The sequence below is a fragment of the Hemicordylus capensis genome, chromosome 1 (genome assembly GCF_027244095.1).
Source record: "Hemicordylus capensis ecotype Gifberg chromosome 1, rHemCap1.1.pri, whole genome shotgun sequence".
Taxonomy (NCBI): Eukaryota; Metazoa; Chordata; class Lepidosauria; order Squamata; family Cordylidae; genus Hemicordylus; species Hemicordylus capensis.
This window is the reverse complement of record NC_069657.1, coordinates 244,162,369-244,188,566: the sequence shown is the minus strand read 5'-3', so window position 1 is coordinate 244,188,566 and position 26,198 is coordinate 244,162,369. Positions and strand designations below refer to the sequence as shown.

Below are 26,198 nucleotides of genomic sequence, written 5' to 3'. Positions count from 1 at the left end.
GTGTGTGTGTGTGAGAGAGAGAGAGAGCCTGACAAGTGTGTACTGGACTAGATGGCCAGATTTGGCTTTAAACAAGACAAATTCTGGCTTACGGGCCATTTGACCCATGAGTATACCCCTTAGGTTCTGGCAACTCTGGACTGGATCCAAAGAAGTTATATGTAGGCCCTGCTTCAGGTATAGGCACTCTCCAAATAACAAACATCTTTCTTGCAGACACCCATACTTACAAACAAAGCCCCATATCATATTACATTAAGAAAGCCCCAACTTACCAATGCCAGCTCACACATACAAACAAGTATGTGTGATTCTCTTGGGAACTATATGTGTTATGAACATTGAACTTACAAATGAACTTTTGGAACACAACCTATTTGTAAGGGGAGGGAGATCCCCATAATTCACCATGCACTCGTGCAGTGCGTAATGGGAACTCCGAAGGGCAGGGTGACCGGCAGTAGCCGGCAATCATTTGGGTGGGTGGTCCACCCACTGAAGAGGGAGCCCTCGGTCATCTGCAGGGAGGCAAGCTTTTTATGGCTTTCTCCCTGCTAACCTTCCTGCCCTTTCTCACGGCTCATGAGAAAAGGCTCACTCTGTGGTCTGTCCATCGTCTGTTCCTGCACGGTTTGAAAACCACTGCTTAATTTTATTCTCTTCCTTCAGAAGCACACTGAATGAACACATGTTAAAGGGATGGCAAACTCTGCTGAGGAATCTCTAAAATAGCAGAGAAATGGGGACCTGGGCAGTTGCCTAGATATGTTCTGTAGTTGAGCCATCCCTGGCTATTGACTCTCTTTTCTAATGTAAATTGCCTTCTGCCAATGCGCTAGTATGGTAATAATTTGCCCCCAATATTTATAAATGTTTCTCTTGTAATCCTTGTTGTGTTCATTTCAAAAGTGTGCTTTCATCCCGTGCACTGACATGCATAGAGAGATGACAGAAAACATTCTTTCAGTTCTAGTAGAATATCTGGGCATTTCTTCTCAGCGCACACTGACACAATTTTTGTTGCTTAATATTTTATTACAGGAATATTGTCAACTTTAGGCAATGGATATGTTATTTATATGTCTATACAACGGAAGAAGAAACTGAGGCCTGCTGAGATAATGACTGTCAATTTAGCAGTGTGTGACCTGGGCATTTCAGGTAATTTAGCTGCAAGAAATTGGGAATGAAGATATTGGCTCCCCTTTAAAACACGATAGGTTAGTGTGCGTGGGCAGTGTATAGGTTTGATTACCTACTTTTTGTATTTACAAACTTTAGTTTGTTTTGTCTTTGGTTGCTTTCATACGAGAGCCCTTTAGTGCTGCTGAGGCATTCCTGCAATTAGCTGGAAACAGAACTAAAACAGAGGTTGCACACAACATTTAGCACAGCATTGTAAAAACTAACAGCACCTTTCCTCCTGGCCGAAATGCTTCTCTAACATTTATTCACAAGTAAGTTCAGTTAAGCAAAGGCCCTTGACAACTTCAAATTAAAATGTGTTCTTTAAAAAAAAAATAGTGCTTTCCCCCCTATTTCATTATTTTAAAAATAAAATGAGAGAAAACCAACTGGAGCAGTAAACCACCTAATGGCACAGCGGGGAAATGGCTTGACTGCTAAGCCAGTGGTTGCCAGTCTTAATCCCCGCTGGTATGTTCCCTAGACTATGGGAAACGCCTCTATCGGGCAGCAGCAACATAGGAAGATGCTGAAAGGCCATCATCTCATACTGCGCGGGAGGAGGCCATGGTCAACCCCTCCTGTATTCTACCGAAGACAACCACAGGGCTCTGTAGTTGCCAGGAGTTGACACTGACTCGAGGGCACACTTTACCTTTACTTTACCAGTAAGTACAGAAACTGACACTGGAGTATTGAGAGAAGCTTTCCAAGGGGTGATTACTTACTAAATACTCAGCTGGTAACAATGGAAATCAATAAAATAGGCTGAATCTGTACAAAACAATTACTTAACTTAAAGAAGCCTTGAAAAACCTTAATTGCACTTTGTCTATCTAAAATGAGAAAGTTGCAGTTGCATTTTGTTAGAAAACATCACTAGCTCACTAAACAATATATTGTTTGTTTACTGATTGATAACAAACCAAAAATTATTTTAAAAAGAAAAATAATTCACAAATAGCAGAATTTAGATTCCAACAACCACAAATAACCTGCAAATGTTAGACCTTGCCAGACTCCACAGCAAGGATGTGCAAAACGTTTCGACATAACAAAACACCCTTTAAATAAAAGGCCTATTCCAAGCTCAGAACAAAACAACCCCATTTCAAGTCAGAACGTTTTGGAGTTCAGATTTTGGAGGCTTGTTTTTCCTTTGCTGATTGATTTTCTGGCACTGTCTTCCAATTGGCTTGTGATCTCCTTGCTTCTTGGTTTGCTTGTTTCCATACAAACCAAGTGTTCTCATGGGCAACTATGCCCCCATTTGCTGGGGGCAGGGAGGGTGTAGCCCAAAAGGAGGGTGCTTCGAAATGTATTCAAAGGGACTGGGAGACAGAGAAATCCCTTATAGTTCTCTTCATAGTAAGAGTCTAGAAGTTTGTTTCTTGTCAGGCCATTGGTCCATCTAGCTCAGTATTGTCTACAGTACACACAGTCAGACTTCTCCCAGGTAACAGGCAGGAGTCTCTCCCTCAGCCCTATATCTGGAGATGCCAAAGAGGGAACCTGGAACCTTCTGAATGCACAGGAGCATGCAGATGCTCTTGCCAGAGCGGCCCATTGGATTCTATGGGAGTTTGGGGGAAAGGTTAAAAATTTGTTTAAAATCTCCTGCATACTCATTTCTTTTGTGGGTTGGGTGGTATGTAGCACCCATCATGCCATAACACACAACCCATTTTGGTGTCCCTAGGAACAACCCATGGGGGACAATGGGGTGTTTCAAGTTTCCCCATTGTTCCCTATGGCCAAAACACTCAAAACACTTCAAGTTTTGTTTCATTGAAACAACCAGTTTGACTGCTGTTTCAGCAAAACATTTTGGCCATCTGCATTTTGTTTTGAGCTTGAAGCAAAATGCAAAATCCATTTGGGCACATCCATACTCCATAGTGCTTTAATTTTACCTGCCATTTGCATTCATCCTGAATATTTCAGTGTGTATTTTCATGCGGTTGTACCATATTTGTTCTTTTTTATTATTTTCAATTTAAAAGAAATATCAAAATCTGTTTAACAAGAATAACCAAATTATTTCAACCACTATACATTATATCCCAGTATCAGGTAATTTTCCAAAATCAGATCTCTCACACACAAAATATAAAACCATTAATCAAAAGTGTTATAATCCTCATAATTCAAGGCATGTTTGGCACATATTATTCAGGTAAAACAATAGTAGGAATTTTGAAGGAAGATAAAATTAATTTTGTTTGGAGACTCTTTTCAAGAATTTCCCATGGGTTGTTTTTTTTTGTTTTTGTTTTTTGTGGGGTGGTGGTGTTTGTGGTTGTTGTTTTTGTAATCTTCTCCAAATAATCTTGGATGTTTTAATGGTCTCTTATTGATTTTTGACTTTCCTTTCTTCGCTCCCACTTCTTGTTGCCAGTGACCAACATCCTGAGTAATGCTGTGTCCATGCAGCGAAAGGATGTCTGGCCATAGCGGTAACATCCCCGCTTGGGAAGCATGGGTGCTTGCAGGAATAGGGAGGTTTTTATGAATCTTCTTCCCCCCGAAGAAATTCTCTGAGTAACCCAGAAATAGGTCCTAAGGGCCGTGCAGTCCTCAAGCACATATTTCTGGGTTGCCCAGAGTACTTTCAGAGGAAAGGGAGATCAATGAAAATCCCCTCCCTGCACACAAGCACCCACACTTCCAAAGTGAGGATGTTACTGCTGCGTCCGGACATCCATTTGCTACACAGACATAGTCAGGATGTTGGCCAATATTAGGTCCAGCACCTTGTACACTGATAGAAATAAAAAATATCTAGTGGTATTAGTGTGAGGCAATCTCTTACTCCTCCAAACCTGTCTTTTAGGGTTTTGCGTTTTGTATTTTTTTCTGTTTTGTTTTTGGCCCGAATCCGAAACACCCCCATTTTGTTCTTTGTTCAAAATCAGCCAATCCAAAACACCCCAATTTTGTTCTTTGTTCGAAATAGCAAAATCCGAATCCGAAATGTTTTGGATTTTTTAAAAATGGCCTTGGGGGGGGGAACTAGTGGGTGGGGGTGGTAGTGCCCGATGGGTGGAAACTACCACCCAAGTTTCAGAGGAATTGGGCAAAGGGCTGATTTTTGGTGAATTTTTGAAGTATAGGATTTTTCCCATAGGGAAGAATGGAGGTTTCAGCAAAAGTATAGCTTCATGTTGGGGGGAAAGAGGTGGCCCAGAGCAGAGTAGGGTGGGTGGTAGTGTCCAGTGGGGGCAAGGAAGCTGCCAGAATTATTTCAAAGGAATTGGGCAGAGGGCTCATTTTTAAAGATGTAATGGAGTTTGTGCATCTGTAAAGTTCTTCCCCATAGGGAATGATGGACCTCCATAATTCCTGCCCCATAACTGCACTTGGGGGGCACCAGGGTGGCCCAGAGCGAGTGGTGGTGTAGAGCACATAGGGTGCCAACCACCCACATGGGTTGCTAACCCATGGGGTACTGGGTTCTGTTGTTTCTGAGATGTTTTGAGTGTAGATTCAGATTCTCTGGTAGCATATGAGAGTGGATTCATGGTTTGTCATTGAAAATCTCATATGCTACCAGAGAATCTACACTCAGAACACCTCAGAAACAACAAAACCCAGCACCCCATGGGTTAGCAACCCATGGGGTTGGTTGGCACCCTATGTGCACTACACCACCACTTGCTCCCAGCCACCCCAGTGCCCCCCAGGTGGCGTTATGGGTCTCCTGAAACCTCCATTATTCCCTAGGGGGGGAACCTTAAAGAAGAGTAAACTTCAACAATTCCTAAGAAATCAGCCCTTTGCCCTATTCCTTTGGAATCTGGGTTGTGGCAGGCACCCATTGGGGCACTGCCACTCAACCCACTGTTTTGCCCCTCAGGCCCCCCTTCTGCCCCCAATCTGCCCCAAAGACATGTCAACTTCAAAAATTCTTTAAAAATAAGCCCCTTCCCCAATTCCTTTGGAATCTGGGTGGCAGCAGGCACCCATTGGGGCACTACCACCTGACCCACTCTTCTGCCCCCAAAGCCTCCTTTCTGCCCCGAATCCACCCCAAATAACATCATCACACATCAACAACAGCAGAGCTTGGGAAGAAAATCAGGCAGATTTCCTAAGGTCATGCACATCCACATCCCCCCTGCCCGAAATGCAATTGATCTACACACAACAACAATGAAATGCACACTGCCCTACTGGCCAATGAGGGTAAATGCACACTGCCCACTAGCCAATGAGGGTAAAATTTACCCTCAGATTTGCTTAAAAGGAATAAGGAGGCAATTGCCAGCAGATCAGCTAATGCTTTCACTGGCCAATCTGCGGGCTGGAAGGGCTGGAAATTCAAACAGATGTCAAAACTCAGAATGGAGACTGAAGGAGAAAGACTTTTTGTGATTGCAAAATGGAGTTCCAAAACAGCCGAAACTACAAAACGTTTTGTATCCGAAACAGGGACGTTTTGTTTTGGCTACAAAATTTTCTGTTTTGAGCATTGGGTGTTTTGTTTTGGCTACAAAACAGCCGAAATGGCCTGTTTTGTGCACAAAAAGTTTTGTATCTGAAACGAAATGCACATTCCTACTGTCTTTATAAAATGCTTTCTGGAATTGAAACTTGTTCTGTCATATTCTTCTTGAAATTTGTCCAGTCAAGTTCAAGCACCATCTTCAGCATGATTCCCACCACACATTAAATTCATCTCCTGCTGCCACCAGCTTGCCTGGCAGTGACTCAGGATTCGGCCTGCTTTGTAGTTACTCCTGAGCTGCGGAATGTGCTCACTACAGATATCCAAGACCTTTAGCAGCCTTTAAAAGAACCCTAAAAACACTCTCTCTTTAGCCTGGCCTTCAGTGATTTTTAAATGGTTTTAATTTTTAATGGGTTATTTATATTTGGTTATTTGTTTTTATTCATGTGAGTCACTAGAGCCATCTGGGTTAGGCAGTGTGGAAATTTAATAAATGAAATTTTAAAAATGCTGAAATTTTAGAATACATGTGACCCAATTTTAAAACTAACTTTTGACAAACATAAAATGTTAGCAACATTTTGAGGAACTTTATCTTCCTTGACTTTACCTTCCTTGATCTGATTGATTTACACTCTGAATCTTTCCATACCATTCTATTATTTTATATACTGCACAAAGAAATGTATATTTGTTCTGTTATGTTTTGAATGCTTTAAAGATGGTAGCACAACTTCATATAATTTATCTTATTGCGATTTCCTTTACAGTGGTTGGAAAGCCTTTCAGTATAATTGCCTTCTTCTCTCATCGTTGGATTTTTGGTTGGAGTGGCTGCCGTTGGTATGGATGGGCTGGTTTCTTCTTTGGCATTGGAAGTCTTATTACCATGACAGCAGTCAGCTTGGATAGATATTTCAAAATCTGCCATTTATCTTATGGTAAGTTTAAAAATGGTAGTGGAATTATGGCTGCTATTCATTCCTCCATTCCTCCTCTCTTCTTACGTTGCTGGTCAAAGTTCCTGTTCTCATTTATATGAATAGCAAACACTGATGGTCAGAGGAATGCCATCCAAGAATGTTAGACTATATTTTCTTCATGCATTATGCTTCTTAGGAAAGCGTAAGAAAAAATTAGTAGTCTAAAACCATTTGAATATTCAGACACTTTAGATAAATATAAGCATAGCATCATGAATATTTTAGAATAATTAGAATTTGGGGTATCTGTGGATAAGGGGGATACTGTTTCACATAGTATCTTAAATAACGGGATAGGATGACAGATACAAATGAGATGAAAAGGAATAAAGGCAAAAGATTTCAGTTCTTGGCATCCAATAAAGCATGGTATGTGAGAAATCAAAAAATGTATTATCGGGTGTAAATATTAGATTGTATTTTAAAATCCCTTTGGTATTAGAAAGCCTGTGCAAAATTTATCAACAGTATTACAGACACACAAATGCTACACAGAGACCAACTCCCAATACACCCCTCTTATTCTTCCCAGCTATATGTTGCTATGTTTCTTTGGTTCCCTCTAAACATTATTTGAGCCATGTGGGAACTGATTATCCATGAGCAGATCCTGCACAGTTGAGAGAGTATTTTAAATTATTTTAAATTATTTGACCATGTTAATACAGCAGCCAGGTGTTTTCCTGTGTGAGAGAGAAAATTACAAGGTCTTTAAGAGGAAGATAGTCGGTTTGCGGGGGTGGGGAATTGGACAATCAACTGAAATCTTGGCTATTTAATTGATAATGACATCCCAAGTGGTATTCTTTCTCTCTTCTGGTACAATACAGAAGTACCCATTTTATATGTATCTTTTTAGTGGCAAATTTAAGCTATTGATATGTACATGTCATGATTTTTTATTGCAGGATGTTTGTTTAATAGATTTTTATCCTACCTTTGTGAGCAGGTAGCAAAAAATTATTACAGTTCATTACAAAATTATTATAGCACTTAGCACTTACATTTATATACCGCTCTATAGCCGGAGCTCTCTAAGTGGTTTACAATGATTTCAGCATATTGCCCCCAACGTTCTGGGTACTCACTTTACCGACCTCGGAAGGATGGAAGGCTGAGTCAACCTTGAGCCCCTGGTCAGGATCGAACTTGTAACCTTCTGGTTACAGGGCGGCAGTTTTACCACTGCGCCACCAGGGGCTCTGTATATTATGTTGATAAACAGTTGAAAAATATGTTAGTTGGGGAGAAATGATCTTGAAGTGTCCCTCCAGTTCTCTAATGTGTCTGCTACTTCTGTTGGAACTTTCCCAAACAGCAGGTTTGGGAAAAGTGTTTTTTTAAACAACGGATATCATCTATTTACGCAGAGTCTACCAGAATTAAAGATGGTGTCATAGTATTCGTGCTGTCCCGAGTAGTTTGGCCTTCTGGAGCTGATGTGTTGTAATTTTATCAATGCCCAAGGTGTCAAGATAGTGTTCAAGTTCTTTTGGTACTTCACCAAGGGCACCAACAACTATTGGCACTACTACTGTTGTCTTTTTCCAGAGCTGCTCAATTTCATTTTGAAGGTCCTTGTATTTAGTTATTTTCTCCAGTTATTTTTCAATGACTCGTCTATCCCCTGGGATTGCAATATCAATTATTAGGACCCGATTCTTCTCGATGACTGTTAGATCTGGCATATTGTGAACTAAATGCCTATCAGTTTGCATTCTAAAATCTCAAAGGATTTTTGCCTCCTCATTTTCTGTGACCTTCTCAACTGGATGATTCCACCAATTCTTGCTTGTTGGCAATTTGTAATTCTTACAAAGGTTCCAGTGGATTATCGCAGCAACTTTATTGTGTCTTTCCTTATAATCAGTCTGCATGATTTTCTTACAACAACATACGAGGTGCTCAACCATCTCATCCGCTTCCTTGCATCACCAACACTTACTGTCTTTCTGGGTCTTATCAATTTTTGCTTTAATAACATTTGTTCGTAGTGATTGTTCCTGGGCTGCAAAAATGAGACCTTCTGTTTCTTACCTCAGTGTCCCCTTCTTTAACCACTGCCATATTGTGCTATTGTTGACTTTTGATTGTATGTCATTAAAGAATTGACCATGCAATGGTTTGTTGTGCCATTTTTCTTGTCGATTCCTCATCTGCTGTTTTTTGTATTCATCCTTTGATTCCTTTATATTCAACAGTCCTGTCTTACTCACCTTTATTATTATTATTATTATTATTATTATTATTATTATTATTATTTTACAGTCAGACAGGTGTTATTGACTGGTTTGTTTTATCCAGACATCGAGTCCTTCCCAAGGACTTGTGATGCCAGAATTTTATTGTCAATGTTGTTGCTGTTGTTATAGATATCGTCGCAGAATATAGGCTGTTCCCAGTAAAGCTGCTTTTTGTAATTGGCTGGTGGTGATTTCTGTGGCCCCTATGGTGTTGAGGTGCTCTTCAAGGTCTTTTGGAACTGCACCCAGGGCGCCAATGACCACTGGGATTATTTGGGTCTTTTTCTGCCACAGCCTTTCAATTTCAATTTGTAGATCTTTGTATTTGGTGATTTTTTCTATTTCTTTTTCTTCTATTCTGCTATCCCCTGGTATTGCTATGTTAATTATTTTAACTTATTTTTCTTTCTTCTCGACTACAGTGATATCTGGTGTATTGTGTGGCAGATGTTTGTCTGTTTGTAGTCGGAAGTCCCATAATATTTTTACATCTTCATTTTCTTCAACTTTTTCAATTGTATGGTCCCACCAATGTTTGGCTACAGGTAGCTTGTATTTTTTGCAGTTGTTGTTGTTGTTGTTATTATATTTACACAAAGTATAGACTTTGTGTAAATTTAGTCTATATTTACACAAAGTCTATACTATTGGGCCCTTTCCAAGGCTCTAGGATAACTAAAGAAAAATTAAAGATATCGTCATAGTATTCATGCTGTCCCGAGTCGTGTGGCCTTCTGTAGTTGATTTGTTGTAGTTGATGCTCAAGGTGTCAAAATGGCGTTCAAGTTCTTTTGGTACTGTTCCAAGGGCACCAACAACTATTGGCACTACTATTGTTTTCTTTTTCCAGAACTGCTCCATTTCAATTTGAATGTCCTTGCATTTAGTTATTTTCTCCATTTGTTTTTCGTCCACTCGTCTATCCCCTGGGATTGCAATATCAATCATCAGAAGCCAATTCTTCTTGATGACTGTCAGATCAGGCATATTGTATGCTAAATGCTAATCATTTGTATTCAAAAATCCAAAAGGATTTTTGCCTCTTCATTTTCTGTCACCTTCTCAATCGGACGATTCCACCAATTCTTGCTTGCTGGCAATTATTGTTGTTGTTGCTGTTGTTAAAATTCTATACCACCCTTCATTAAAACAATCTCAAGGCGGATATAAACCGGGCTACACTCTAATGCATAAGGAAAAGCCTGAATTGTGTGTGAAGTGCTCCCTGATAGCTCACATGGATTTCAGAGTAAATTTGGCCGATATATGAATGCACACCTCCATTCCAGAGGAGATGTGAACTAAAATCCGGGTGTGAAAAACCTTCTGCTGACTTAGGGGCCTGTAGCAAGTGCCCCAGGAGGGGTGTGCCACACAGTGCCACATGTAACTCATGTTCATGACTTTAAGTCGTGTGTTAATGTATTTCCTTGATTTCTGGTGTCATATTTGGGAAGAAAATGATGGAGGCAAAAGAAGTAGCTCTTGTTACAGAACAATGAAGGTGGAGGGTTGAAACTGATCCCCACAAGTATATAATATGCCAAAGAGCTGGCCTGTGCAATCTGTAAGTAATGAAAGGGATCATTAAAATTTTATTGATGCTGCCATCAATTTTATTGCCAAGTGACTAAAATACGCTGACAAATACAGAAATTCTGTATTGATGAGTATCAGTCAAAATGTCAAAATACATCTTTCAAAATGTATTTGAAAGACATGTACATCACTGTATTTATTTATTTAATTCATATCCTGTTCTTCCTCTAAGGAGCCCAGACCAGAGCAATGTACATGGTTATGCTTATCCTCACAACAACCCTGTGAAGTGGGCTAGGCTGAGAGATAAGTGACTGGCCCAGAATCACCCAGTGAGTTTCATGGCTGAATGGGGATTCGAACTCGGGTCTTCCTGGTTCCAGTCTAACACTCTTAACTACTACAACACGCTGGTTCTCTTCATGAGTCATACACTGACTCTTTTCATCAAGGGTTGTATGACAGCTGTCGCAAAATTTTGTAGCACAACAATAATTTGGCAATCTGCCTTGTGGCAGTAAGTTGTAGTGATGGCCCTCTACTAAATATATTCAGCAGTGACATGTTCACCCTTGTCATTTTTAGCATTTTTTACCACAAGGAAGGGACATCATCAGTTATTGATGGGAGCTCTTAAAACAAAACTATATTAAGAATATCAAACCAGGAAGCCCCAATTGATCTGAAATTGCAGTGTGCCATGGTTCTATTTAAATATTGGGCCACATCATTGTCAAAAGCTACATGTATTCTATAAATCACCTGTATTCTATCTATGCATTCTATTCTGTCACCTGAATGCCAGAGGTCTATATGTCATAGCAGAGGATTGGAATAGAAAACCTCTAAGGTCTCTTCCAACTCCAAAAACGACGATTCTATTAACTACAGGGAGGGAGATTGAGATTAACTGTGCAGTGGTCTTAGGCCCAGGATGCTGATTCTCTCCCTCCCCCAAATCAAGGGAAGGCTCCAATGACACAGGATGGCGAGGCTAGGGAAAACTGGGTATAAGAGCCATACCTAGTAGTCTCCAAAGTAACCATCTTACCAAAGACTCCCACAGAAAGGGAACCCCACGTATTAGCAATGCTGTCATCCTCTAAGGATGCAACTGTCATGCCATGCCCAGGGATAATGAGCTTTCCAGCCATGCTGGAGCTGGCACCTTCAGGTTAGGGCATGGGCATGATTCCTGCCCAGGCCTTGATGCCTGTGGCGACTGAAATCCATATGGTTACTGACCCAGGAGTTTACTTCTGAGGAGGTAGACTTTGAGACATTCACCTTGCTAAGGACTAATGCTGGAACTTTCTGCTTGTCAGACTGCCGTGCATCCAGCTTGACCTCATAGCTATTTCCACAGTGGGCTATCTGTAGTCCTGACTACCCACAGACAGACTCTTGCAGTGTTTGCCCAGTATTGACCTGTGGGCTCTATCTTGGAACAGATTGTGGAGCTTGTTGAAGCTTAATCAGTGAGCCCTTTCTCACATTCAAGTGAGAGGGCTTGAGGGCGGGTGGCAGGGAAGGCAGCAGAAGCTCGCCACAGACAATCCCTGGAGAGTTGCTGTGGACCCCACAGGTGGTCCGCGGCTGCCACAGGCACCACATTTTAGGACACATCATCCCAGCCCCCGGGAAATCCCACAATGCACCACGTGAGTACGCAGTGCATTGTGGGGATATCCCCGGCACCAGCTGGGAACCCCGCAATGTCTCATTGCCTGCTCCAAGCAGCCAGTGCTGATACACAGACAGTTAGATAGGGTTAAGGGCATAAGCGCACCCTTAATCTTGGCTAACCAGCGGGCTTCTTTGGAAGGTTTGCCGCAGAGGGGTCACTGGGAGACATGCACTCCCGTTGGTTCACATGAGCAGCCAAGCCTAGGTTTGGCTGCCTTAGCCCAGTCTTGGCTGCTTGTGAGAACAGCCTCAGTGAGAAGCATCTAGATGACATAGGGGTCCCTCAACCCTCAAAGGCATATTTTATGGCATATGCCCTTGGCTGGCCCAGCTAAGAAGCCGGGTTCTTAAATGAGGTTAAAGGTGTGAGTGCTCCTTTAACCCCATTTAACTGACTGTGTGTCAGCGTTGGCTGCTTTCAGCCAGTGCTGAAGCACTGACAGGCACACACCCATCAATGGGGAGTTCCCCACAATGTACCGTGCACTCCCAACCCCCACACCTTCATCCTGCTTGTGGCAGCCGTGGACCTTCTGGGCACATGCTCTGCTCACCCAGACCCTCCCCGCTCCCGATCATCTGTGGGGGAGGTGAGCTTCTGCGGCCTTTTCTGCCGCCTGCCCTCAAGCCCTCTCACACAATCATGAGAAAGGGTTCTTTGTGTGTTAAATGTTCTTTAATCCCCATTCATTCAAAAGTAGTATAAAAGTACTGGTCGTTGTCATCGTGGTCATCTTATACAGTGAAACCCATTTGTTTGGTTGGATGGTTTAATCTTTTTAAAAGACATGTCAGTGCATTCATAAAATGCACTATAAATGTTAGCTATTTTTAGTGGCATGAGATTTTCACAACCTTTGACTCAGAACCTCCCACCAAAAACCTCCTTCCAAAAGGATGAACATCTCTAAGGGCTGTCTATATTATTTAAATCAGCAATTAGAACCAGATGTTACTGCACTTCATATTTTGACATATTTCAACATTTAAAATGGAAAGAACAGTCTTGAAAGCCATAAGAAATACTTTTTAAAATGCAATTACTATATATTGTTTCTACCCTCTTTCAGAGAGAACGAGAGGGAGCAAGAGTGTCCCCACCCCTTGGAAGCCTCTGTGTGTGTGTGTGCACGCACACAGGCACACACGCGCGCGCACACACACACACACACACACACAGAGGTTTGGTTTAAAACTGTTTTTCATCTGGTTTCAAAACATAGGGAAACGGAAAAAATTCTCTAGCAAAATTGGTCTGTTTTTGCTCCCCCCCCTTTACAAGTTTGGTTTACCATGTGGTGGCTGTTTGTGGCAGTGGGTGATAGATTAATTGTTTGCTGGTTTTAATCTGGTCCATAGATTTCATACCTTCAATTTTTCTCTATACTAAATGTAGGGGAGGGGTGGAATCATACTTCACCTAGGGTGCCAAAAATCCTGGCTATTTTATTCATTCATTCATTCATTCATCACATTTATATACCGCCCAAACTTTAGTCTCTGGGCGGTTAAGGCTATGAGCCTTAATCACAGCAATGTGGGCTTTCTTCATCATCATCTGAAGATGTGCCTAGAGATGTGCGAATCAGGCGGTATAGAAGCTCTCTGGCTGGGCTGCCAATCTAATCTTTCACATATCGTCTTCAAGAGACACTTCTTACAACAGTAGCTAATGTGATACATGAATCCTGTACTTGCCAGCATCTTTAGTCATTTGGTGACTGTCATGACAGTGTCAAAAACATTCAAGTGATCCCTTTCACTACTGACAGACTTGTACGGATGAGCTTTTCAGCCTATTATATCCTTGTTAAAATCAGTTCCATCTTTTCCATCTTTACTCTGTACAAGAGCTACTCTTCCTGTTTGCTTCTATCTTGTTCTACTCATTTATGATACCTTCAATTAAATAAAATGCAATTAAATTTGTCTTAAATTTATGAGCATCCTGTAATAATAATCCAACCGGTCTTGTACAGGTCTCCAACATGTCTAGTTTTAATTCATCACTAAAGGTGTGTGTGTGTGTATTTATACATATACATGTATATAGAATCCTCTCTAATAAAACGCTTGGTGTCCGTCCATGGACGGACACCAAGCGTGTGTCCGTGCCTCCCTGGCCTGTCTGTGCCTCCCTGGCCTGGAGCGCATGCCCAGTTCAGCCGCAACAAAACGGACACAGCCACCAGGCAGCCATCTTGGTGGCTTCACCCGGCCAGAGAAAGAACAGAAGTGGCCGCCGCCAAGCCAGATAACAGGCGACGGGGAAAATTGCCACAGGAACGACGGAGACCACACCGGGGAGACAGGGACCAGACACCGGGGGCCGCGCGGAGGCCGTTAAAGCCTAAAAGAAAAAATGCTGCCCCCGCCGCTGCTGCCAAACTCCCACCCTCCCTCCCAACTTCCGATACCACCTTACCCCGGCCCATGTCAGCTGGGCGAAGAAAGACCTGAATTGAAGAGGGAGTGAGGAGCGCGCAAGCAGTGCTCCTCTCTGAACAAAGACTCTGCCCGAACTGGCGCTTTGGGCGGAAAGGACGCAAGAGGCGTCCTTTCTGCCCAAAGCGCCAGTTCAGAAAGAGGCTTTGCAGAGAGAGAAGCACTGCTTGCAAGCTTCTCTCTCCCTCTACAATTAATGATTTTTTCGGGCCAACTGACAAGGGCCGGGGTAAGGTGGTCTCAGAAGCTGGGAGGGAGGGTGGGAAGGCTAGCGCCCGTTATTATAACGGGCTAAAAAATACTAGTATGGAATAAATATGGACTTATGCATGCATTGTACTGGAAGGGGCCACATCACTAGGATATCACAGAATCAAAGGGTTGGAGGGAGCCAGCTAGTCCAACCTTGTGCTTGATACAGGAAATCCAGAACTGAAAAAGCACCCTCAACAGTTTAGCCTCTTCGTGAAGACCTCCACTGAGGAAGAGCCCACTCCTCCCCTGATCCCATTGTCAAACTGCTCTTACCATTAAGAAATGTTCAACCAGAAATTACTCTTGGGTAACTTTACCCATTACAAGCTAGCCCTGCTCTTCGTGAGCAGGTCTTTATTCTCTTCTCTGTGACAGCCTTCAGGTATTTGAAGAGTAGTCTCATGCCCACTCTCATACCTTTTCCAGACTCCAACCATCTTTGTTCCTCTCCTCCGAATCCGTTCTGATTTGCCCACATCATTCTTACAATATGTAGCCCAGAACTGGACACACTATTCTGGATGTGGTCTAACTAATGCAGAACAAAGTGAAATTATTACTTCTCATGCCTTGGGAACTGTGGTTCTGTTAAAGCAGCCTAAAATGGCATTCATCTTTTTTGCAGTTGTATTGCATGACTGACGTTTGTAATGGATAGCAGTAGAATAATAGTATTTTAAAATGGAAGGGACCTTGGAGTTCTTCTAGTGCGACAGTGAGCCATTATCGATGCCTAGTAATATTGTTTCTGGGCTCTTAGGGAAAGTCACTTTAAACACTTTCTTAAGCTCGTTGTATATCAAATCCCAATAACCTTTAGACTTATTACAAGTCCACCATAAATTTATATAGGAACCCTCCTCTTTTTTACACTTTTGACATGTTCTTGTACATTAAAGCCAACTTCTTAGGAGTTAGATGCCATCTATACATCATCTTAAGATTATTTTCCTTTAAATTAGAACAGGTAGTATATTTCATGTCTTCTATCCATAGTTTTTCCCATTTCTCCAACTCTATATTGTAACCAAAATCCTGAGCCCATTTAATCATTGAAGTTTTCATTACGTCCGTGCTTGTATCTTCCAATAATAACAGATTATACATCCTAGAGACTACCGGTAGTTTGTCTTCCTTGTCACACAACTGTTGTTCAAATTCTGACTGATTGATTAAAATCCTTTTTGCAATCTTGCTTGAATAAGGCGTTAATCTGATGATACTGAAACTATGAGATATTCCATTTGATAACAGAAATTCTTCCACTTAACAATAAATTCAATCTATTCCATCTACATAAATCTGTCTTTATTTCCTTCCAGGTTTTAATATAATTATTTTGAAACAATAAGGCATTATTTGTTGTAAGAGTAACTCCTAGGTATTTTACCTTTTCCCCCACATTGAATCTAGATCTCAAAACAAAAATGTTCAATATCTTCTTTGTTCATATTTTTAGTTAATACCTTTGTCTTATCCTTATTTATATAGAACCCTGCCAAATTCCCATATGATTCTAATATTTTCAATAATGTATCAATTGACTCTAAAGGATCTTGTAAAAACAACACTATATCGTCTGCAAAGGCTCTTAATTTGTATCTTTGTGTCCCTATTGACAATCCTTGTATTTTGGTCTCTTCCCTTATCCTGCACATAATTTCCAGGACCAATATAAATAATAATGGAGACAAGGGACAACCTTGTCTGGTACCTTTTTGAATACTAAAATAATCTGTAAATTCTCCATTAACCTTAATGTTTGCTTTTTGTTCAGAATATATAGATCCAATCGCCCTTATTTAATTAGCTCCAAACTCTACAATTTCCAGGGTTTTCAACATAAATTGCCAGGAGATGTTATTGAAGGCCTTCTCTGCAACCAAAAATAACATAGCCAATTGTTTATCATTATGCTTTCCATAATGTTCTAATACATTCAAGACAGTTCGCACATTGTCCTTCATTTGCCTTCTTGGTAGAAATACAGCCTGATCTTCATGAATTAACTCTACCAGTACCCCTTCCATTCTTTTGGCAAGTATAGAAGCAAATAGTTTATAATCATTATTAAGTAAGGAGATAGGTCTATAATTTTTAACCAGAGTTTGATCTTGGCCAGGTTTTGGTATTAATGTAATATTTGCCTCCATGAGTCAGGGAACCAACCCTTCATCATAATTTCATTCATTGTCCATTGTAATGGTTGAGGCAATACTTCACTAAAAACTTTGTAGTATATAACAGAAAGACCATCCGGTCCAGGCGATTCCCCCCCACACACACACACACACTTTGCTTGCTTAATGGCATCCTTCACTTCTTCGTTGGAGATTGGAAGATTCAACATTTCCTGTTGTTTTGAGTTTAATTTTGGTAAATTCCTTGATTGTAAAAATTGTTATACTTTCTTTATATCAACCTTTCTTTTTTGAGAAACCTCCTTATAATATTTATAAAATGCTCTTTTAATTACTGACTGTTGATTAATAATACCACTGGAGTATTCAGGCTCGTTATATAATTCTTTTGCTGTTCAACTCTATATTTCCAGGCCAAATATTTGCCCAGTTTGTTTGCCTGTTCAAAAGATTTCTGTTTTAGAAATTTTAAATTTCTTTCCATCTCCTCCACTGTCAACATGGAATATTTCTGTTTTAATACCATTAATTGTTGTATTAAAGTTTGGTCACCTTTTTTTTCAATTAGTTCCCCTTCCAAGCCCTTAAATTGAATCTGGATTAGGTACTTATTCTCTTCTTCCCTTTCCCCCCAATATGCATTTTGTTGAATAAAGAATCCCCTCATCACCCCTTTACTTGCATCCCATACTGTCTTCATTTGTAGATCATCCTTTAAGTTTATCTCAAAATATTCTTTAAGTTTTTGTGAACCTAATTTCACAATTTTAGAGTAATTCAAAAAGGATTCATTTAATTTCCATTGATAATTTTTCTTTATTCCAATTTTCCACTTTAGTTCTATAGGATTATGGTCAGAAAATATCCTTGGCAATACATCAATATCTTTGACTTTTATCAACATACCTGCATTAGCCCAGATCATATCTATTCTCATGTGCATTTTATGTCTATCTGAAAAGAAAGTATACTCCTTAGCATCTGTATTTTTGATTCTCCATATATCATGTAGACCAAAATGCTCAACCATATTAAAAAAGGCTTTTGGTAATTTCCCATCATTTCCCCTCAAATCTATTGAATCTCTATCAGCTTGCATTGAGACAACTCAGTTAAAGTCTCCCATTAATATAATCAGTTGCCTATCTGTCTCTGTTACTTGCTTTTCCAATTTTCTATAAAAATCTGCTTTTGCCTCATTGGGGGCATATATGCCCACTACTGTGTATTTTAAATTTCCAACCTTTATTTCTACTATCAAAATTCTTCCATGATCATCGTTTTATATCAGTTTTGGCTCTAAAAAGTCTTTTATATAAAAGACTACTCCCCCTTTCCCCCTCAATAACTAATGTTTCAAATTGCTGGGCAAGTGCTTTGTTTTGTAGGTATTTTCTATCTCTCCTTCTTATATGCAGTTTCTGTAAGCAAATCAAATCAATTTTTCTTTTCTTTAGATCATGGGAGATTTTTTGGCGTTTTTTTTAAAATATTTAAACCATTTATTTCCATACTGACTATTTATTTGTTTTGCTAATCACTCCTTATTTATTGCCTTGTGACTTTTGGAAATCCCCTAAGACCTGAAGATCGTTCCTATATCTACGAAGAAATTGCTTTATTTTGGAGTCTTCGGTTAATCTATATTTCTTATTTTTATAGGTAAAGACAACCCCTTGAGGGAACTCCCATCTAAAGGGGATTTTATTTTGTTTTGGAGTATCAATCAAATCCCTGTAATCTTTTCGTTTCCTAAGAAATCTTCTTGGAATTTCTTTCAACACCATAATTGTTTGTCCATTAATTTCCCATTTATTGAAAATGGGCTTGTATAATACGGTCTCGGGTAGATTTTGAATTAAGTTGGATTATACAGTCTCTTGTGGGTAATTGTAAAAGTGGAATTTACTATAAAGGCATCTTCAATAAGTCCTTCCATATTAGGTAAATCTATCTGCAAAAGTTTGGCTAGTTCATTTGTCAGCAAATCTGCTGTGTTTTGAGTTGAGCTTTCTGGAATTCCCCTTATTCTGAGCATTTTTTCCCTCTGTACCAGTTGCAACATTGCAAGTTGATCAGCTAACTCTTCATGCTATCTCCTGATCTGTAACGTCTACTTTTTAAAAATTTTGTTTACTATCCTCCACTATTCCTTTATTTATTTCTTCCAAATTGTTACATTTATTTGAGTTGTCTGTAATCTCTTGTTTCATCACTTGTACCTCTTTATTCAGCTGTGATATATCTTGCTTTAAGACCTGTGAGTCTGCTTTTATCTGTTGTATATCCTCTTTAAGAGTTTGCATATTCTGAACCGTAGATTGAACCACTTCGTTATTTATATTTAATTTACTATTAATGGTTTGAAGTAACTCCCAGATTTCACTAGTAGACCTATCCATTTGTGGAATCCATTTGTGGAATCATTCCCACTGATAGTTTCCTAGCCATATTAGTTGTGATCCAGTTGGAGTATTCTTATTCTTCGACATTCTGATATACCAACCATAACCTACAGTAACATATTAGATGTTTACAACAAAATTAATTCTTTAAACAATATGCACCCCCATGACTACCAAAGGAAAAGTATAATTTTCACTTTGATTTCACTTTATCATATGTTAACTCAACAACTAAATCCAAACCGGTGTAATGAGTCAATATTTTGCAGCTGGCTTTCCTTTGCCTTGCTTTCAGAACTCCCAAAAAATCCAACTGGGTGTTGTTGTTTTTTACTCTTTTAGCTCTTCTGGGTGTTGTTTTTTTTTTTTTAAACTCTTTTAGCTCTTCTTTGCCCGAAATGTATCTGTCCAGTTGTTCACTATGTAAATATAGTCACGGGCTCCTTTCATCCCAGATTCACATTTGTAAGTTCAAGTTGATAATCATCTGTGCCCCCAAAAGAAGGTGGGGGATATATTTCACATTCTTCAAAGCACCCGGAAGTTCGCCATATTCACCTCGGTAGTCCCCAGCATTAAGTCTTTGCACTTTAGGGTGTATTATAAGCTAACAGTGTAGTAACTTTGGCTACTTTGAGTAACTTTAGCAAGGTTTGGATTACTTTAGATTAGTTTAACAGATCTAGTAACAATTTGGAAACACAAAAGAAGGAATGAGCATTAGTCATCCCTCTCTTCGAAACTACTACAAAGTTTTGGATCCTCTTCTCCTGTAGATGTGCTTATAGAGCTTTAATCCCTCTCCCTATAGGACTGTGATATTTCAACCATACTTTAACATCCAAAAGTGTCCAAAAGCATTGTTTAAATAAGGTTTTATCTCACAAGATGTTGTTTTCCTTATTCTTTTAGATGAGATTCTTAAGAAATTCCTTTATTGACTTGTTGGCATTAGATAGAAGTTGCAGCGCTTCTGAGCTTGGTTTCAGGGCAACCTGAACTCCACACTGCAGCACTCTCTTTGACTCTAGACCTGTTGCTCAACTGGCATGAAAGGACTTCGGCTTCCCCATGCCCCTTTGCAGCAGGAGCTGACTTCTCTGGGCTGGTTGAGTCTTCTTCGTCTCCCACTTTAATCCAGTCGGGTGGGTGGTGGTTGTTAAACCCCCGCAATTGTTTTCTGCAGGTCTTCTCTCGGAGACTCCAAGAGAAGCGTCTTGCTCGGTCAGCGCCAGAACCGGAAGCCTCGAAACTGTAGACCAGCTTGACCTAGCTTGACCTAGCTGGATCCTAGAACAGATTATTAAGCAGTTTGTCTATGAACACTTCAAAAAGAATGTAATGGGTTTGTCAAGAACAAGTCATGCCAGACTAAGCTTATCCCCTACTAGTTGAGTAGATAATGGGAATGCTGTGGACACAGTGTATCTTGATTTCAACAAGGCATTTGAAAGTCTCCCATGATATTCTTGTTGAAAAGATGGTAAAATGTTGGTTAGATGAGATTAAAGTTAGAAAGATTCGCAGCTGGGTGAACAACCATACCCAAGAAACGATAATTAATGGTTCCACTTTTCATCTTTGTCTGATCGTCATTTGCTAAAACTGCTTCATTCTAAGGCCTTACCCTGTTTTGTTTTTTCCAACCCCACTTGATTTTTAATTTTTTTGCTTCAAGATGCAGAGGTTCACACAAGAAGCTATTCAGCCCCTGATATATGTAGATGGAGCGCTATTATGTGGGCCTTTCCCATGGAATCAGCAGCATGCCAGGAGGAGCTATTGATTCCATGGGAATGACCAGGGGCATAACTATAATCAGGCAAGGGGAGACAGTTGTCTGGGGGCCCACTGCCTTGGGCCCCCCACAGAGGCAAGTCACATGACTGACTCCCCCAGCCACGCACCTGCCTGGGCTTCCTTCAGTTGTATTCATTTTCCAAAACTGATGTGAGTGTTAAGACCTGGAGCTACCAGAACAGCAAGTCTTTCTCTAGTACAATTAAATGACTTGCATCATCCACAATTTACAAAACCTTAAAAAAAAATAATTTAGGATGATGTTCTCTTGTGGCACATAGGAGATATAGATAGATAGATAGATAGATAGATAGATAGATAGATAGATAGATAGGCGCTTCTCACGATCAGCAAAAATCGGTCTAGCAGAGGCTAGCCCGATTTTTGGTGACTGTAAGAACCACCGGACTCGCAGCAGAGCCCGGTGGTTCTTGAGCGGTTAACCCGCTCGAGAACCCCTGCTAAAAAGCAGGTTTGCGGAGCGAGCGCTCCTGCAAACCTGCTTTTTGCAATCGTGAGTAGCCGCACCGCGCCTTTGCGCCGCACCTACTCATGAGTAGACTCCCGTCCGGGAGGCAAAAAGCCACCTCCCGCCTCGGGGGTCTCCCCAGTATGCCCTGCGCAGTCGCGCAGGGCATACTGGGGCTTGCGGGGGCCACGCGGCCCCTGCTCCCCCCCGCTGGCTCTGTCACGGAGCTGGCCATCATGTGGGCAGCTGATCTGGCTGCCCAGGGCTCCCTGCCTGCTCATGAGCGGGTAGAGCGGGCTTAGCCCGCTCTTCCAGCTCACCAGGAAAAACCGGGTTTCACTGATCGTGAGACCCGGTCCAGATTCTACTATGATTTTTGTTACCACTATTCAGTCTCATTTAAGATTTCTTTACTTCATGAGCTGAGCTTCAGTGAGGGGGGGCCTATTTTAAAATCTTGTCTCTGGGCCCATTCCAACCTTGCTACGCCCCTGGGAATGACGCACAGCATTTGGGAGCTGCCCACCTAACTAGGTCATTTAAACATTCTCCCAGCTGTGCAAGAGCTGCTCACAGAAAAGAACAGCTGTGAAGACATCTAGAGGGTCCCTGTTTCAGGGCTGTGTGTGTATGTAAGCACTTATTTTTAGCTATACGTTTTCAATATTTTTACAATATGATTATATTTTGTAGTAACCATACATTTTCATCTAGGTACGTGGCTGAAGAGACACCATGCCTTTATCTGCTTAGGAATAATCTGGTCCTATGCTACATTTTGGGCAACAATTCCATTTGCTGGCTTGGGGAACTATGCTCCTGAGCCATTTGGAACCTCGTGCACTCTGGATTGGTGGCTGGCTCAAGGTTCAGTGGCTGGACAGGCTTTTATCCTGAATATCCTCTTCTTTTGCCTTCTACTCCCAACAGCAGTGATCATGTTTTCCTATATTAAAATAATAGCAAAGGTCAAGTCGTCCGCCAAAGAAGTAGCTCATTATGATACCAGGATTCAAAACTCTCATGCTCTAGAAATGAAATTAACAAAGGTAGGTATATGGTACCAAGCGGGTTTTGGAAGGGGGTTAATCATGGGAAAGGCTCAATGTAGCATTTTGAAGGGGAGCAGCTATATGTAGTGTCAAGAGAAGAGAAAAGGGAATTTGGGCAACAGGGAAAGCTCAATATGACACCCCCCTCCACCCCTTCTGTATATGTGTGTGTGAAATCTACACTTTCAGTACCCCTTACCTTTAAAGCAGGCCTGCTCAATTTTGGCCCCCAGATGTTTTTGGACCACAACTCCCATTATCCCCAGCCACAGTGGCCAATATCCAGGGATTATGGGAGTGGTAGACCAACATCTGCAGGAGGGCCAAAGTTGAGCAGGTCTGCTCTAAAGTCACAGCATGGCTTTAACATAGCTGGCCTCAAAACTAGTCCAGGAGGGTAGTTACCCACCCGGGTCCCGCCCACCCAACTGCCTCACTTCTCTTGAAGAGAAAAGGCTTCCTTGGATCTTTATTGGTGAAAATGTGGTCAGTGCCCATTTAATGTATGTATAAATGAACAGTACAAGAAGCACAATGTAGGGCGCTCAGTTCCCACTTCCAAGGCCAAAGTAGGAGCAGCAATTGTTCTTTTGACCTTGGTCTTGCCACTTCAGTGAAACTCATGAAAATGCATCCGGAGATACATTTTTAAAAGTTAACCAAATTACAGTGTTCAGTGAGTGTATAAATTAAACTGGATTATTTGGTCTCCTGCTTGATGCTGCGTGTGGTTTTATTTCTGGTAATGCAACACATAGCATATGAGAAATGTGGTCTGTATCTATTGTTATTAGTAATAGGGTCTCTCTCCTACTTATTAACTGTTTCTTCTCACCAGGTGGCAATGTTGATCTGTGCAGGATTTCTAATTGCGTGGATCCCATATGCTGTGGTCTCAGTGTGGTCAGCATTTGGAAGACCCGATTCAGTTCCCATCAAAGTTTCGGTGATACCAACCTTGCTTGCAAAATCAGCAGCTATGTACAACCCTGTTATTTACCAGGTCATTGATTGCAAATCTTCCTGTTGTCGACCAGGTGGTCTCAAGCCGTTGCAGAAGAAAAACTCCTTGAAGAAGTCCAGGTTTGTTTTTCAGGAGTAGGCAACTTCTGTAGTGCTGCTTTAATGAATTCATTCATGGGTCCTCTGCTGACTGACAGCCTCTTTGAAGGTACATGAAAATGTGATGTGAAAATAACGACACAGATCCATCTCAGGGTCAAACTAGATGTGACGGCAGCCCAAATCAGTAGAAACTGGGGGTCTGGTCTTAAAAGCAAAAAAATCACATTGGTGAAGAGTGCATGCCTCATCCCCTAAAGTAGGGGTTCTCAAATTTGATCCCCAGATGTTGTTGGACTACAGCTCCCAGTGGATACCTTGGCCACTGTGGATAAGGATGATGGGAGTCGAAGTCTAACAGCATCTGGGATCCCAAGTTTGGGAACCAATTTCCTAAAGCATACATTCCTGCAACCCCTTCCCTAAATGTTTTTCTCCTAGCTGAGTACACTTCTGTTATCAGAGACTGGTGGAGGAGAAAAGGTGTCTGATGAGAGATGCTACAGGCAGGTAAGCTGTGGGTGGAGGGGGAGTTCTGCACTCCTCACCTGTACACATCTTTGCTTTTAAAGTCATACAGCTACCTCTCTTTCTTTGTGATCGTGGTACTTCTGTGTTTAAACATGCAGAATGGTCACTCTTCCATCTGATTTGGCTAAAAGAAAAATGTGCACAGAGCAGCAGTGTAGAAGTGTCTTCTCAAAAGTTGCTCATGGGAACATACTCTTTTCGCAAGCATTCAGATATAGGTCTCTCAAAAGAGACTGAAGCTGACTATGGGCTGAATCACGCATGTATGTTCATCATTTATCAGTTGTGGTCTGATTTTATTCAGGACTGGTTATCTAGAAAAGTCACAATGATTGCTACGTCCTGAGGGGAGAAAAAGTGCCTGGGAATGCACTGTGTGGCTGTGTGGATTGCCTCAACATTTTTAAAAACTGCAGAGATGCTGAAGACTGTCGTGGTAGCAGTTAATCACATTTCATGTGCAACTCTGAGATAAATGAGGCTATTAATCCAGAAAGACAACTTCATTTGATATGTCTGTTTATTCCTTCCCACAGGCTGTACACAATATCTACAGATAACAAGTCTGATGTAACTAATGAAACTCAACTGGACAGTGTATGAAACCCTTTCAACAGTCAGTTAACCAACCAGTCAACCATTTTCTTTCCAAATGCTTCCTTTGCAAATGTGTTTATAATTGTAGCAATTTCACTTTGCTTTTTTTTTTACAGTGTCATGTTTACTGTGCATTTCCCCCACGTTAACTGGAAGATGAACACTTTAAAATATATGTCATTTTGTCTGAGTTTGAAATGTGTAAACCGGGGCTCTATTATAATTAGGGTTTTTTAAACAACTCATTAAGGTTTTTATATACATATATGGTAATGAGGTGTTGAATATGTTTGTCATTGTCCATGCTGGCATCTGACCCGCCCTCATTTCATCCATTCAGATGTTTTCCACCCAGTCAACAATAGCACACCCAGCAGTCTGCTTTGAACATATACCTGTAAGGAGGCCCTGTGTCAGCACAACACCCTTGGGCAATTGCCAGAGTTTGCTGTTCCAGAAAGGCCCACCACTGATTCCAGGCCCCTCACCCTTCGTCCCTCTGGGCCTCTTTAAAATTCTGCCTAGCGCACTCACCATTTCAATTGCCCCTTCAATGGACCGGACACAGCATCAGTCAAAGCAACGCTGCATTGGGGTGGGGCACTTGATAATGAAAACAATGGCGCTTTCTGGTCCATGTCCACCTCTGCCTTGCCACCCCTTCTTCTCTTCTTTTTCCGGCCATGGCACTGATGCAGTCCTTGGCTGCAGTGATGACATGAGGAGGACAAGGGGGCAGCAGTGGCAAAAGCAGGCTGGAGTGGAGAGTGTGTGCTCATGTGCTGATGTTGGGCCTCTTTTCCTCCTGCATCCCTGGCCCCAATGCAGTGTGACTGCAATTCTGGCCCTCTCCACTCCAGCCTGCTTTCATCACGGCTGCCCCTTGTCCTTGTCATGCTCACACTGCTGCCAGTTTCACTGCCCATTCTCATCCTCTCACTGCCAGCTGCTGTCACCAGTTAGTCTAGGTAGCCCATCCACCTAAGGGGCTGGCGAGGACCCTTTGCCCCTTGAAATCTAGAGCTAGCCCTGTCTGAAGCGCAGTCAAAGCAAACAGGTATGGCTCATTTGGCTGAAACTTTATCAGTCGACTTTTAAAAGTCTTATGTGTAGATCTTCTCCCAAAATCCTTGGTCATTATTTTGAACACATTATAGCTATACAAAGCTGTCTTTACAGGAATAGGAATATTGCAATATTATTATTGTTATTCTAGAACAGGCCGCCACAACATAAGGCCTGGGGCTGGCCTTATGTTGCTGGCCTGCAGGTAGGAATATCCTCCAGCCACAGCAGGAGCCATGAAGAGCTCTAGGGCTGCATGCCTAGGATGGAAGCCTGAAAGCAACAGCGGT

The 26,198-nt window shown here is 41.3% G+C and overlaps 1 protein-coding gene across 7 annotated transcripts in view; it reads left to right on the top strand.

The window, feature by feature from the left end:
• OPN5 (opsin 5) overlaps window positions 1–25,121 on the top strand; it is a 33,459-nt gene extending 8,338 nt beyond the window's left edge. For 5 of the 7 annotated variants that reach the window (XM_053286686.1, XM_053286690.1, XM_053286687.1 and 2 more), the window contains 5 exons: window positions 1,042–1,161; window positions 6,406–6,576; window positions 22,316–22,650; window positions 23,492–23,736; window positions 24,783–25,121. In XM_053286686.1, coding sequence (XP_053142661.1) covers window positions 1,042–1,161; window positions 6,406–6,576; window positions 22,316–22,650; window positions 23,492–23,736; window positions 24,783–24,849 — 938 coding nt within the window. In that variant the 3' untranslated portion in view covers window positions 24,850–25,121. Of the gene's footprint in view, window positions 1–85; window positions 178–1,041; window positions 1,162–6,405; window positions 6,577–22,315; window positions 22,651–23,491; window positions 23,737–24,156; window positions 24,226–24,782 lie in introns of those variants that run through there. The other 2 variants (XR_008314061.1, XM_053286691.1) reach the window with 2 other exon arrangements.
• The last annotated feature ends 1,077 nt before the right edge of the window (window positions 25,122–26,198 follow it).